Source organism: Physeter macrocephalus, chromosome 8 (assembly GCF_002837175.3).
Source record: "Physeter macrocephalus isolate SW-GA chromosome 8, ASM283717v5, whole genome shotgun sequence".
In the NCBI taxonomy this organism is placed as follows: Eukaryota; Metazoa; Chordata; class Mammalia; order Artiodactyla; family Physeteridae; genus Physeter; species Physeter macrocephalus.
The window spans coordinates 64,580,394-64,595,607 of record NC_041221.1 but is presented as its reverse complement, the minus strand read 5'-3'; the positions used below and the strand labels follow the sequence as shown (position 1 = coordinate 64,595,607).

The 15,214-nt window shown below is 35.6% G+C and overlaps 1 protein-coding gene across 4 annotated transcripts in view; it reads left to right on the top strand.

Annotated features, from left to right (window-relative positions):
- ERCC8 (ERCC excision repair 8, CSA ubiquitin ligase complex subunit) overlaps nucleotides 1–15,214 on the top strand; it is a 67,108-nt gene that overhangs the window by 41,909 nt on the left and 9,985 nt on the right. For all 4 annotated transcript variants that reach the window (XM_028492922.2, XM_028492923.2, XM_055086582.1 and 1 more), the window contains exons 10-11: nucleotides 6,825–7,022; nucleotides 10,980–11,060. In XM_028492922.2, coding sequence (XP_028348723.1) covers nucleotides 6,825–7,022; nucleotides 10,980–11,060 — 279 coding nt within the window. The remainder of the gene's footprint in view (nucleotides 1–6,824; nucleotides 7,023–10,979; nucleotides 11,061–15,214) is intronic.

Sequence of the window (15,214 nt, the reverse complement as noted above, 5' to 3'; positions counted from 1 at the left end):
TATGCGGGCCTTCCTCTGTTGTGGCCTCTCCCGTTGTGGAGCACAGGCTCCGGACGCGCAGGCTCAGCGGCCATGGCTCACGGGCCCAGCCGCTCCGCAGCATGTGGGATCCTCCCATACCGGGGCGCGAACCCGGTTCCCCTGCATCGGCAGGCGGACGCGCAACCACTGCGCCACCAGGGAAGCCCCTAATTCTTTTTATTTTTAAAAAATTTTTATTTATTTTATTTTTGGCTGTGTTGGGCCTTCATTGCTGCTTGGTCTTTCTCTAGTTGCGGCGAGCAGGGGCTACTCTTCGTTGCAGTGTGTGGGCTTCATATTACAGTGGCTTCTCTCGTTGTGGAGCACGGGCTCTAAGCACACGGGCTTCAGTAGTTGCAGCATGCGGGCTCAGTAGTTGTGGCTCACGGGCTCTAGAGCTCAGGCTCCGTAGATGTGGCACACGGGCTTAGTTGCTCCAGAGCATGTAGGATCTTCCTGGCCAGAGCTCAAACCCATGTCCCCTGCATTAGCAGGTGGATTCTTAAGCACTGCGCCACCAGGGAAGCCCGCATGTATCTTTTCTAATTAGAGTTTTCATCTTTTCCCGTTATATGCCCAGGAGTGGGATTGCTGGATCATATGGTAACTCTATTTTTTTTTTTTTTTTCCGGTATGCGGGCCTCTCACCGTTGTGGGCTCTCCCGCTGCGGAGCACAGGCTCCGGACGCGCAGGCCCAGCGGCCATGGCTCACGGGCGCAGCCGCTCCACGGCATGTGGGACCCTCCCGGACCGGGGCACGAACCCGCGTCCGCTGCATCCGCAGGCAGGGGCACGAACCCGTGTCCCCTGCATCGGCAGGCGGACTCTCAACCACTGCACCACCAGGGAAACCCAAGTCTTTTTAAAAATTTATGTTATAGTCCTTACCAGATGTACCTCTGGTTTAGTCACTTTCAGAATAAGCTACCAAAAGTTTATAATTTGGCAATAATACTAACAGCAAATATTTATTGAGAGCTTATGTGCCAGTTACTATGCTAATAAAAATTAACATTTAATATATGTGCCAGAGTATACATGGTGTTGTTTAATCACCACATCAACACTATGAAGGTTGTTACTCTTATAACACCCATTTTACACATGAGGAAAATAAGACATAAAATTAGGTAACTTGCCTGAGTTTACATAGCTAGAAAGCAACAGAGTTTGACTCTAGATTCTACTCTTACCATAATGCTGATTATACCCAGACCCCTTAAAGCATTTATTAACTACCTTAAGGTTCATATTAATATTTATCATATTCCTTTCTTTAATCATCCTTTCTAGCTAATTCTCTCTTAGATATTCTAGGTATCACTTTTATTATTAAAAACTAACTTTAAAGTCAGAATTGTTTGTGCCAGATTACTTTAGGGTTTGCTAATCCCTCTTATTCTTTATGAAATGCTTCTCCATCGTGTCTCAGGCTAAAAACTAAGGCATTGCAAATTTTAATTTAGAACCTCCCACTCATTATGTTGTACTATGTTCCTAATCAGGTCACACCTTCCTTTTTCTCATTTTATTCATTTGTTTAATAAGTATTTATTGAGCACTTCCTATTTTCCAGGCAGTATTATATAGCAATAGACAAAACAGAGAAAAGTTCTATCCTTGTGGAGCTTACATTCCAGGGAGAGAAAGAAAGACATCCATCAATCAATGAATGGATGAATGGATGAATGGGTAAAATATATATTCGGTGCAGTAAGTACTATAAAGAAAAGCAAAGCAAGGAAGGGAGCATTGAAAATACGAAGCTGGAGCTGATGTTTTACATAGGGCAGTCAGGCTAGTTCTGACTCAGAAGATGACATTTGGCCTTAAGGAAATGAAGGAGTGAGCCATCCAACATCTGGGAGGGAGAGCATTCCAGGAAGAAGAAGGAAGAAAGTACAAAGACCCTGAGGCAGGAGCATGCTTGGGATACCCAAGGAGCATGTATGTGGCTCTTGCGTTAGACTAGAGTAAGCAAAGGGGAGAGTAATAGGAGATAGGCAACAGAAGGCACAGGATACCAGAGCTTACAGGCTTGTAGCCCTTGGTAAGGGCTTCAGCTTTTTCTATGCGTGAGATAGAAAGCCACTCAAGGCTTTTGAGTGGAGAAGTGACAGGGTCATTTTGGAAAAGTAGGTTGACATGTGCATCAAAGGTGAATGTGATAGAAATAAATGGTATTGAGTACATACATAAATTGTTAATGTGATTTTATTCCATTTTTCTCTCCATCTTGAAGGTGGTGATACTCTGGATTTTTGTTAGTAAGCCCATATTTTGAATAGTGTGTTTAGAATGGATAATACATTTTAAAAAGGACTTGATCAAAGGAAAAGTCTTTCATGCAAAAATACTAGAGTGGCCCAGAAACTCACCTACAAAGAACACTTAAAGGAATTGGGACATCGATCCCAGAAAAAGTAACTCTCAGGGGAAGCACACTGTATTCAAACACTTAAAGTGCTGTCAGACAGAATAGTAAGAAAATTTCAGTCCTGCCGTTTAGTAATTTGGGGATATTAGGCAATTTATTTAAGATGAGATCATGAAGGACTATGGTCAGAGTTTCTGTGTCTCCATCTTGTAAATCAGGATTATTAGGTACCTAAACAGTAATTGTAAGGGCAAAATGGAAGTATGTAAAGAGTAGTACTGTACCTGCTAAATTATAGGCATATCATAAATGATAACTATTTTTATTGTATGGTGTTGCCTTATTGGTAGTACCCTTATAATTTAAGAAAAATGTATAAGTACATGCTTCCAATATATGTATAATTATTTATAAATTATACTGTTGTGAGTCTATATATTTTATTAAAGCTTAATTTCTTATTTTTTAGTTAAAAATGAAATAGAAATTCTCATATTTTCCCCTCATACCTTAATGGATCATCTTACAGACTCTTTGAGGTGCCAACTGCACTCTGGAAACCATTCCCTTAGATACCTACAGGGAAAATTCACAGAGAGACAGCTTTTGGCACAGCAACAAAATTTTAAAATAGCTATTCTGATGTTTACTGTTTTAGTTATTGGTGTTATCATTCACCCAGTCACCAATGGCTAGAAAGTGGGAGTCTATCCTTTATTCTTCCCTTCCCTTATCCCAGCTATTAAATCATTTACAAGTTCTCTTAATTGTTTCTTCATAATTTATTTCTTAGCTCTCTTCCCTTCCAGCCTCACTTTGGGCCCTCATGGTCTCTCTCTTTAATTACTCTAACGTCCATCTAACTTTTCCCAAACTCATCTCCCAGTGAAAGTGTTTCCTCAGTAAACTTTCAGGTTATGAAAACTGAATATTTTTGCCTGTTGTGCACAAGGCCTTCATAAGCTGTCCCTTCTAACTCACTAGCTTTATATCTTGCCACTTCCCCATTTTTTTCCCTGTCCTTAGCCATACTGAGCTACTTAAAGGTCTTTAAATATACGCTCTCTCACCCTTCCATTCTTTGCGTCGACTGCTGCCTTTGCTTTAGAATACCGTCTTCTCCTTCCTGTCCTAGCTGCTTCTCAGGCTTTCAAGATTCATTTCAGGCACATTCTCTTTTTAACTCCTCTAGTCTAGCTTACCTGCTTCCAGAGTACCCAGTGCTCACTTGTATTACAGTAGACTGTGATCATCACTTAGTGGAATTAAAGAAAAATAATTTACCACAGTGTGGCACGGTGCTTTTTGATTAGTATAGTCTAGATTTCAGTTTCTGATTCTGTCACTTACTAGCCAAGAGACCTTGATCGAAATACTTAACCTTTCTAAGTGTTTTCTTTTTGTTTAATAATGCTACCTATCTCATAGTATTATTTTGCATATTATATGAAATAATGCATGTAAAATATTTAACACATTGATACTTACAGCAAATGTTAACACTTAGTAAACATTACCTGTCATTATTATTAATTATGCTGATAGTTGTTTGACAGTGAAATGGGCTGCCTTATGACGGAATCTCGGCATCACTGTAGGTATTTATTCAGTGACTAGATGTATATATCTGGGACAATAAAAGGGATTCATAAGATAGGGAACTGTGTTTGCCATCATCGTATCCCATATCTATGAAATTTTCCTCCCCTATCAGAATCTTTTCAAAGACTGTACATACCACCTTTAAGACATCATAACCAAAAGTAGCCTGTTCTTCTTCAGTACTTTCATAATACATAGCATGATATTTGTCACATACTGCTTTTTATGGTAAGTGTTTATAGTCATAAAACGGGGAACTTAGATAATCACCTAGCACAGTGTGTGACACTAAGCACTTAGTAATTGGTAGATCTCTCCTTTCCTTCATCTGTTACTAGAACTTCATTCCATAGGCATTGAAAAGATACTGATAGTTTTGAGCCCACAGGTGATTTGATCACAGCAGTGATTTACCAAGATTAATAGGACAGTAAGTTGCAAGATGGATTGCAGGGGGAACGCCTAAGGACAAAGACAAGTTAATTAGCTGGTTCAGTATTTATACCTCACTGAACACTTTCCAGTTCACATTTGGGAAGGAATGTGGTATAGTGGAAAGAAAATAGGTTTTATAGGTAGGTGTTCTGACGTGTGAATAAGACCATCACATTGTAGCAGTTCATAATTTTTCCAGGAGGAACAGAGAATTGCTAGTTGAGATTTGTGTTTTTTCTCCACCCCACCTCCCCACCCCACAGTGTTATTCTGCAAATTGTTGTGCATGGAGGATCAAAAGATACAAATGAGGGAATGTTATTCTTTTAAATATATAGGAATTAATAAATCTAGGGACTCACTGAATATTTCTGTATCCTAAGTGTTTTCTTATGCATTATTTCATTTAAAAAAATATTTATTTATTTGGTTGCACTGGGTCTTAGTTGCGGCAGGCGGACTCCTTAGTTGTGGCTCTCAGGCTCCTTAGTTTTGGCATGCAAACTCTTAGTTGCGGCATGCCTGTGGGATCTAGTTCCCTGACTAGGGATTGAACCCCGGCCCCCTGCATTGAGAGCATGGAGTCTTAACCACTGCGCCACTAGGCAAGTCCCTGCATTATTTCATTTTATTTTTCACAATAACTCTGGTAAATGATGTTATTTCCTTTTAACAGATTAGAAGAATGAAACTCAGAGATTAAATCATTCATTACTCATAAGAGGCAAAAAAAAAAAAAAAGGAGGGGTAGAGTGGGTTTCAAAAACCCAAGTCTACTGATTATAAGTTTAATGTTTTAACATTTCACTGTACCGCCGCTGCATTGAGATAGTTGAACACATGTGCTCATTTCTGTCACATGTTAACCTCAAGGGTGGGTAAGCCGAATATAGTATCCACAATTATCAGCATATATCCATTTGAGCCTCAGTGTTTGTTTATACACAGAAACATACACACACACACACACACACACACACACACACACACACACACACACACACACACACCCTTTAGAAAAAGAGAAAAAGGCAAATCACTCACTGTCTGTTTAAACTCCAGTATTAGCCAAAGTGAAGGGAGATATTGGTGATCTGCTTGCTCATAATTCCTAAAGGATTAGATACTGGTTTTACACTTACCTAAGCTTTTTATCTAAATTATCACCAGGAAGTAAACCTTTATCCCCAAGCTTCTCAGACTTTGATGGACCTACAGAACATCTAGGGATCTTGTTAAAATGAAGATTCTAGTTCAGTAGATTGGGATGGGGCCTAGAATTTGTTTCTAACTGCTCAGGTGATGCTGATGTTGTTGGTCTTGCATCTTTGACTTACAGGTGTAGAATTTTTGTTTTTGTCCCAAATATATATTTATTTATAAAAAGCTGCAATTGTAGTATACACAGTATTTGTATTCTTTGCTTTTTTATATTTAGCTTTTATCCCTATTTTCTGCATAATTTTCATACTTACGATTTTTTAATTTCTGTATAAACTGTAGAGTTAATATAACACTATTAGGAATTTACATCTATTCTCAGTTACTTTGCCATTCTAGATAGCGTGGAATTGAATTCTTCTAGGCATGTACCTTTTTGCTGTTTAATTATTTCCCTAAGATAAATTCCCAGTAGTAGTTACTAGGTCAAGGAATGAGAATATCTTTGTTGTTTAAAAGGTACAGAGTTTCAGTTTTGCAAGATGGAAAATGGATAGTGGTGACGGTTGCACAACAATGTGAATATACTCAATGTCACTGAACTGTACACTTCAATTGTGGTTAAGATGGCAAATTTTATGTTAAGTGTATTTTATCATAATTTAAAATGTTATAAATAAAAAAGTTATCCTCCCTCCAGAAATATATATATATTATATATGTATGTGTGTATATATATAATTTTTTTTTGGAGGGAGAATATATATACATATACGTGTGTGTATATATATATGTATATATATAAAGTATACTTTATATTTTGTTGCATAATAAACCATTTGGTCTTTTAGAAAGTGACCAAATTGTGATGCCACCTACACGTTTACCTCACTTATACTAGTATTGAATGTCTCAATGGTTTATTAAAATTTTTGCTAAATGGTCTAAAATGATTCTTCAAGGTTGCCTTAATTTGCATTTTTATTTCTATCACAGTTGAAATGTGAACATTTGTTTTTGTGGGTCTTTTACTATTTGTATTTCCCTCGTATATGAAATGTACATTTATGTCATTGGCCCTTATTCCTATTAGGACAGTGATCATTTTTTTTAGTCTTACTAGAGTCGTTTCTATAGTAGAATATTTTAAGTAAATATTTTTTCCTATCTTTGTTGTCTTTTTAATTCAGATTTAAGTGAGTAACTTTATGCTTTTACATCCTACAGGTGAACTATGGAAAAGTATATAATGACAGTAGAAAAGGATTGAAATTCACTGTCTCCTGTGGCTGCAGTTCAGAATTTGTTTTTGTACCATATGGTAGCACCATTGCTATTTATACAGTTTACTCAGGAGAACAGATAACTATGCTTAAGGGACATTATAAAAGTGTTGACTGCTGTGTATTTCAGTCTAATTTCCAGGTAAGAATGATATTTAGGGGAATTTAGAATGTTCGGGTAGCTAGCTTGCCAGAGTAGTTGAATATAAAAGAGTAAATTGCAATTTCATTCTAAGGAATTATAGTTTCTATCCACATCTGAGCTAGAGTTTGTTAAATAGAGGGTAGATTTATTTTTTAGGTGGCATAGAATGTCTCTGTGAATCAGTATAATACTGTGCAACTTGACTGGGATAAATTCTTTCTTTTGTATATGGCTCCATTTATTTGGCAGTTGAAAATCTCTGGCAAATTAAAATAATTTCTTGCAAACGAGCTTTTGGGAAAAAAATGGAACATATATGTCTCATCTCAAAATATAGTTTGTGTATCTTGATTTACATATGTGTGAATATGTCTGAAATTTTGTTTATTTTTTTCTTATTTTCTGCCAATGGCTAATAAGTTTACTTTAGTGTTGATGCAACTTACATAATTTCTTAAATACCTATGGTTTTTGTTTGTTTAACATCCTAACCTTTCTCTTTCATTTCACCAATGGAGCAGATTGTTTTTTCCATGGAACATTTGCATAGATTACCTCATATGCTCCTTTAAATGAGTCTCTAATGTAGCAAGATTGTTGGTATTTTCCCTGCATCATAGATAACGAAAATGAGGCTCGTGAAAATTAAATACTGAAAGAATTAATATTGTGGCTTATTAGAGCTAGGAAGGACTTTATCACCTTATTCATTCATTCATTAATACTCATTACTTAATTTGTGTCTGACACCGTGAAGTAAGATATACAGGGCTGGTTTTTCAGCCAGCACACATCAGCATGGCAGTATCCATTATTAAAATACTCAAATTCATATCCTGCTGTTTGTTACATAGCTATTGTCCTAAGCCCCCTAAGTGACCTCCAGCTTCACCCCCTTCCCTGGGGCCTCCTAGACCCAGTAACTAAGAGGGACCTTCAGACCCTGCTCCCTCTCTATGTCCAGTATCTCTTCTGATTGGCCAGTGTCCTGATGTACCAGTTATTAAATATTTTTAGTGTTACTTCTGGAAAAAGGCTACTAAGGCAACCAGAGGGGTGGTGTGACTTGCCTCAAATCTGCAAGTAGATTGACAGAGCATGATTATCCATTCAAAGAAATTCTTAGAATACAGTACCTCTTTTCTTATCCAGAGTCACTTAGAGACACAGCCAAGATTTTAACACAGGTATTCTGACTACCAGTTGTTGCTTTCCACCAAATCAGAGCTTCCTAGAATGTATTGAAAGTATGTCGAAATAATTGATTCCCTTCAGTCCCTGGAATAGCTGGGACAAGCCTAGGATAGCCAGAGAGCTGGGGCCAGTTGCCTCCTGACAAATACCATTTCTTTTATTTATTTATTTATTTATTTATTTATTTATTTATTTATTTATTTAGCTGCATTGGGTCTTCATTGCTGTGCACAGACTTTCTCTAGTTGTGGCGAGCAGGGGCTGCTCTTTGTTACGGTGCACAGGTTTCTCATTGCGCTGGCTTGTCTTGTTGCAAAGCACGGGCTCTAGGCGCACGGGCTTTAGTAGTTGTGGTGCCCGGGCTTAGTTGCTCCGCAGCATGTGGGATCTTCCCAGACCAGGGCTCAAACCTGTGTCCCCTGCATTGGCAAGCAGATTCTTAACCACTACACCACCAGGGAAGTCCAACAAATACCATTTCTATATGTGCTGTGCACTAAGAAAGATTTTAATCACTGCATTACATCAGAAAGCTTCCAACTCTTATCCCATTCCATCTATTATGATTTCTGAAAAGGAAAATAATTATAAATCTAAATTATAAAAGTAAAGGAGAGTAGTATTTTTGCATCCGTTCAGCATCAGAACCCTTTTAATCAATTACATGTTGCAACCCACTATCTGAAAATAAAATTGATTTTTATAGTAATTCTATCATAAATGTAAAAATTTGAAAAAATATATCCAACATCAAAATAAATAATGATAATAATTGATTATTTCCCTTTGACTAAAATAGGGATCCATGAGTCCATTCTGCTATTAGTAAGTAATAAACTGAAAGTCTGATGAGGAATGGGATATTTACATAACCTCAAGGTAGCACCCTACAAAATATTAATTACAAAGGTTAAATGAGTAATTTTACCTTGACGATGACTGGCATACATCAGCTTAATCAAATTATCAAAGTGTGTGATATTCCTGGCAAAGATATATCACCTGAATTTAATCATGAGGAAACATAAGACAAGGTTATCTGACCTTAGTGTATCTTGGGTGTATATCTTCTCATGAAACTAAATTGCTCTAGGGCACTGAGCATATGAAAATATCTTTGCATCATCCATGGTTAGTGTAACCATACATTCTAGATTTAACAATGCAGTCTGTAGAATTTTGTTCCATTTAGGAAATCTGATAATGTGTAACTAAATGTAATTTACTTAATTCTCTTTACATCTATATTTCCTATAAATCACTTCGTAATCTTATTTTCCCTTTACCCAGAACCTTTTACATATTTTTTTTAGAAAAATACTAATTGTACCATACCTCAAATAGCTTTTGAGATAAGTAACAGTAAAACTAAATAATTTCATACCAGAACAGGAAAAAAAAGTTAAAGTGTTAGAAATATTTGTGTAGAAATATATTTGTGAGAAAAATAAACATTTAGTCAGTCAGAGGTTTATAATCACTTAACATTTTGCTGCTTTTTCTTTTTAGCCCTTCCTCTTTGCTTAGTAGCTTTTTAAAAAATTGACCTAGTATTTTACATCCTTTTTTTTTCTTTTCACACTATGACTATTTGGTTTACATCCTGCTCCTTTCTCTTGACAATATGAATATTTTCCACTGTCATTAAATATTCTTCAAAAATATATTTAGTGATTATGTAATATCACATCATATTAATGCAGCATAAATTTATAAATCATTACCCTAGGCAATAATTTTTGGAACATTATTGTTATTTTTGTTATTATAAATATTGATGATAATATCCTTGAATTTCATGTGTGTCTTTGGCATGACTTCTTAGGAATGCATACAGAAACTTCTGACACATGTTGAGATTTCATTCTCTGAAAAGATTATAGCAATTTATACCCTCTGTATGGGAGCGTATCTATTTCACTGCCCCATAGGAATATTTTCAGTACTAGCCAATATAACATATTTCTGAAGTTTTGTGGGGAGGCGAATGAACATTGTTCAGCATGTGCAGACAGCATATCCGTAAAGACATTGACATTGTGCATCAGCCCAAGCTTCTTATAAAATAAGCTTCTCAGCAAGCATGGCATATATGTCTTAATGCTCTTTAGTTGAGTTCTTTTTTTGAACTTTTGGCCTATTTTAGCTAGAAACTCATATGGTTTCTTCATTGAAGTCTTTATTAGAGCTCAGTTATTGACAGAAAAGGACGAAATTTATTTCTTCCATTTTTTTCTTGTCTGACACTTGAAATAAATGGATACTATGATTGATTAAAAATTACAATGATTGGGCTTCCCTGGTGGCGCAGTGGTTGAGAGTCCGCCTGCCGATGCAGGGGACCACGGGTTCGTGCCCCGGTCCAGGAGGATCCCACATGCCGCAGAGCAGCTGGGCCCGTGAGCCGTGGCCTCTGAGCCTGTGCGTCCGGAGCCTGTGCTCTGCAACGCTAGAGGCCACAACAGTGAGAGACCTGCGTACCGCAAACAACAACAAAATTACAATGATTGTTTTTGTGAATTTTAACATGTTAGCAACATGTTAACATATCCTAATACTATTTTTAAATACAAAACAAGGCTTTACTACATCTTAAACAAACAGAAAGAAACATCAGCCCAGTTTCTTTGGGGAGTAGAAATAGAATTAATCTTAATTAATCTAACCTAAGAATTAATCATTTAAAAATTAATGTCATTTATTTCAGATTGGCACCAGCTTTAAAGTGACCTACAATTACATCTTTGCTTTGTGTTATAGGAACTTTATAGCGGTAGCAGAGACTGCAATATTCTTGCTTGGATACCATCCTTATATGAATCAGTTCCTGATGATGAGGAGGTAAATATTATTTATACAAATTGAACAGTGACTTTTAAATCATAAAAAAGTTTTTATTAATTTATATGGGAGAAACTTTTAAAGCATTTCTTGCTATTTTGTGATTGTAAAAATAATTTACCTCTATATTTGGAAAATTCAAAAAAATATTAAGAGAAGAACATAAATTTCTGAAGTTTATTAATTACTATTAACATTTTGATTTACTTCATTCTTGTTTTTTCCTGTGCATACTTTTTAGCATGCTTGAACATACAGCTTAGCATCCTGCTTAAGACTTTTTCCATGTCATTAATAAGTATTTGCAAATGTTTTTAATAATATAGCATTTTGTCATTTATTTACCATAATTTACTCAAATATCTTCCTATTGGAAGACATTTCTTTTGATCATTATAAACACATCAAGGTAAGTATCTCTTCAAAAATTATTTACATTTCTGATTACTTCTTTGGTTAGATTCCTAGAAGTAGTGTTACCTCTTGAGTTATCATGTATGACATGTTTAAGGTTCTTTATTCACACTATCAAATTTTATCAGTTTACACTTCTACCAGTAGTCTGTTAGTGCCTATCTCAGAGCATAAACTGGTACAAATATGACAGTGTGAATAAAGAACCTGAAAAATGTGGTGGGAAAACAAAGATAAATAAGACATGATTTCTGGTCTTAGGTAGTAGCCTCTGAATTTTGTTACTTTTTTGTCAAGCTATCTAAAGGTGAAATCTTCCAGATTTCATCATGTGTCTAATTTGATTTATTATGGCTTTGATTAGTTTTAGTGTACACCTGCTTTAAATACTGAATTTTTTTTGTACAAAGCTTAATATGTTCAGATAATTTTGTTCAGCCATTGATTTTGCATTATTATTTAATTACTGTGTCCTGCTGTTTGGGAATTACTATATACATTAAATCCAACTCATAATACTATAGGCCATGTTAGAAAGTTTAACAATCATTCACCAAATGAAAACTGTAAAAAAAAAACTAGAAATAAATCATCTTTGACTTATGTATGAAAAAAGGATATTATTTAGAAGAAAACTAAATTGCTTATTTTATAAAGAGAGTATGTGACTCTGGTTTATTTCCTCATTATATAGTTACAGTGATAGTTTGAACTCCCCATCCAGAAGAATTTTTGTATATGGAAAGTTAAGCTGAACAAGTAGAAATCAAACAGAGGTGCACAAAAAATAAGTTAGCTTTATAGTTAAGGTTTAGAGCTATGGAACCTTACCTTTTAAAATGCACTGTATATATGCTTTAAGATAGGTACCATGCTCAAATTAATATAAAATGGTAAGTGCTAAGATTATTTCCACAAAATTTTAGTTTGAAAGATTTCTGTGAATGTAGGTAGAACATGAATATGATCGCGATGCAGATCCCAATAGAGAAGTCTGTCTACACTAGACCCTGTTCCTTACATGTAAATTTACTGTTTAACTCATATTTAAAAGTATTTTCATCTCACCTATCAAATGAATGACTGCTGCAGTTCCCCACAGAGGCAACTTAACACAAAACAAAACATACACATGCACATACTCACACACTCACTTTGTCTGTAGTTTCAGGTAAACTAAATAATAGTAATACTGGTAACTGGGTTCAAATCCCAGTTCTGCCATTCGTTAGTGATCTGAGACAAGTTTATGATATCTTCAAACATCAGAATCATCAAAGCAAAATTGTTCTTAGGTTTCCTTTCAAATCCACCCTTGATATGAGATTTACTTCTCCATCAACCAAGATACAATCCCTTAGGGGTGTTTCTTCTGATATCCAAGATAGAGGAGGAATTTAGTTCTACCATAAGAAATTGAAGGGCATTGGGCAATAGGGACAGGTTTTATGGTCTTTAAGCATAAATCCTATTATTTAATTGGCAGGCTGTTTTGTTATATTCTGAGAAATCTGCCTTCCTTTTGCCCCCTCTTCCTAACATTTAGTCACAATCAAAGCAAGCCTATATAACTCCTACTTACTTTTTCCTGTCTGAGATCTCTAGGGTGACTATATTACAGTTTAAATCTGACCTCTCATCAAGAATCTTACTTTATTTTGACAGTTACACAATATGTAGCTGTTTTATTTACCACTTGTGTAGATGTAGAATCACTTGCTATATTGAGACAACCCTATATTCTACCTCTAAAGATTTTCCGCTAATTACCAGTAAGAAATTTAGAATTTATCAAGATGTGTGGAAGATGGTCCAGTTTGGTTTTGTTCTTCCTTCCCGTTATATGGACCTGAACTAGATCCCCTTTAAACTCACGCTTCCCTGTCTCCATAACATTCACAACTATCTGTCAGTAGAACAGGCAGGCTGGATGGATATGTTCAAGCATAGAAAGAATGTCCACTAGGAGGAGATGTTGTAGAGAAAACTGAAGTCATAGATGGTAGTTAACTTGATCAGTAGGTCTGAAACACTGTATGTGTACCACATCATATATAATATTTTTACTGCAGCTTTCAGTTACAAGTAAGATGTTTTATTTGTGTTTTTTAACAATAAAATATACTTCTAATAATACTGTAATATATTCATATTGTTACCCTTTACTGCTATAAACAGTAAAATTTATATGCAACTGCCTTTCCAATTTTCACTTATTTTTGTTTGCTTACCATAGCAACAATAATTTACATTAAAATATACTTTTGCTTCTCTGTTTATTCTTCAAATGAAATTTAAATGTTTAATAGGTTACATATTGGGCTTCCATAGTGAAATTAGAAGGCATGGCCTTTGTGTGGTTCATCTACCCAGGGACATTTTGGTAGATATCTAAGGCAGAGTTAAAGGCTTTTAGAGCTAGAGTAGGGAAGAATAATCACCTAACCCCTAAGGACTTTAAATATACTGTCACTAAATAACCTAACTTGGTAGTTAAATTGTAAACCCAGAAAGGTAGGAAATTCAGCAAACACTTGGATGAAAGAATAAATGAACAGTCTTCAGTATGCTACTCTTGCAAATCAGTGGACTGCAACTAGAAATAAGTGAATAGTTTGCTGAGGTTTGGTAATAGTTTTGGATCTGGACACCAGGTATAATGGAATTTTGTTTGTGCAACTAAGTGACAATAGCCAATATTAGGTTTAGTAATGGTGACAGTACCAACATTAGATTAAGTAATGGACTCAGATCTAAGCTTTAGCAACTATAAAGAATACCTAAATTAACATATTGTTTTCTGACTGTCCTGGCTGATACTTGGGGAATTTACTGCAAACACCCACTTTTTCTACTGTTATCATTGTTTGAATTTTAAGAGTCTAAATCATCATGTTCATCAAAAGGAAATGAACATTCTCAGACATACAGTAGGGGCTACCCTTAACATAAAATATTGATATATGTTGTAAAAGGTAATATATCTAAGATAATTTAAGAATAATCTAAGAACTAATACATTATTGGATTTGGAGTCTGAACAAACTGGCAGCAAACATAAAAGTTGCAGAGTAGGAAGCACACGTGGCTTATAATGCCCAGATACTCAAAAAAAAGAGTTCATTTTAAAGTCCTTTAATCATTTGCCAAAGAATAAGAAGGTTAGCCATTCAAAAAATTTCCCCAAACAAGTGAATTGATTTGAAATACCACAGGTAATTAAAATTCCTCTGTTGCTGATTACGTTTATTAGGTACAGCTTTAAAGTTGTAAGAGTACTGTGATGTTTTGTTATTTTAGATAAATACCGTCTAATGCATGTTCTCTTTCACAGAAATCTCCCAGGGAAACCTATGTGCTAATGACAAAATGTTACCATTTCCAATACATTTTGCCTGTCTTTTTCAACTGCTTCCCTAGCTACATACATACATACATACATACATACATAAACCTTGCCACTTAATACCAAAAATGATATTACTCCATTTGATGAACACCTTATTCCCCACATGTGGATATTTGCTTATTTATAAAAATCAGGTCCATCCAAGCAGTAAAAAGTTGCTCACATTAATATTTTGGGCTCTCAAGTCAGACTATAGACCTGAGTCCAGCCTTGGCCACATGGATATTAATGTGCCCTCTTCTCCAGGTAACTCCAAAGAGGTGTAAAAATGCCTTAAGTAATAGCAGCAGCATCGTGTGTGTGTCTCTGTGTCTGTGTGTCTGTGCGTGTC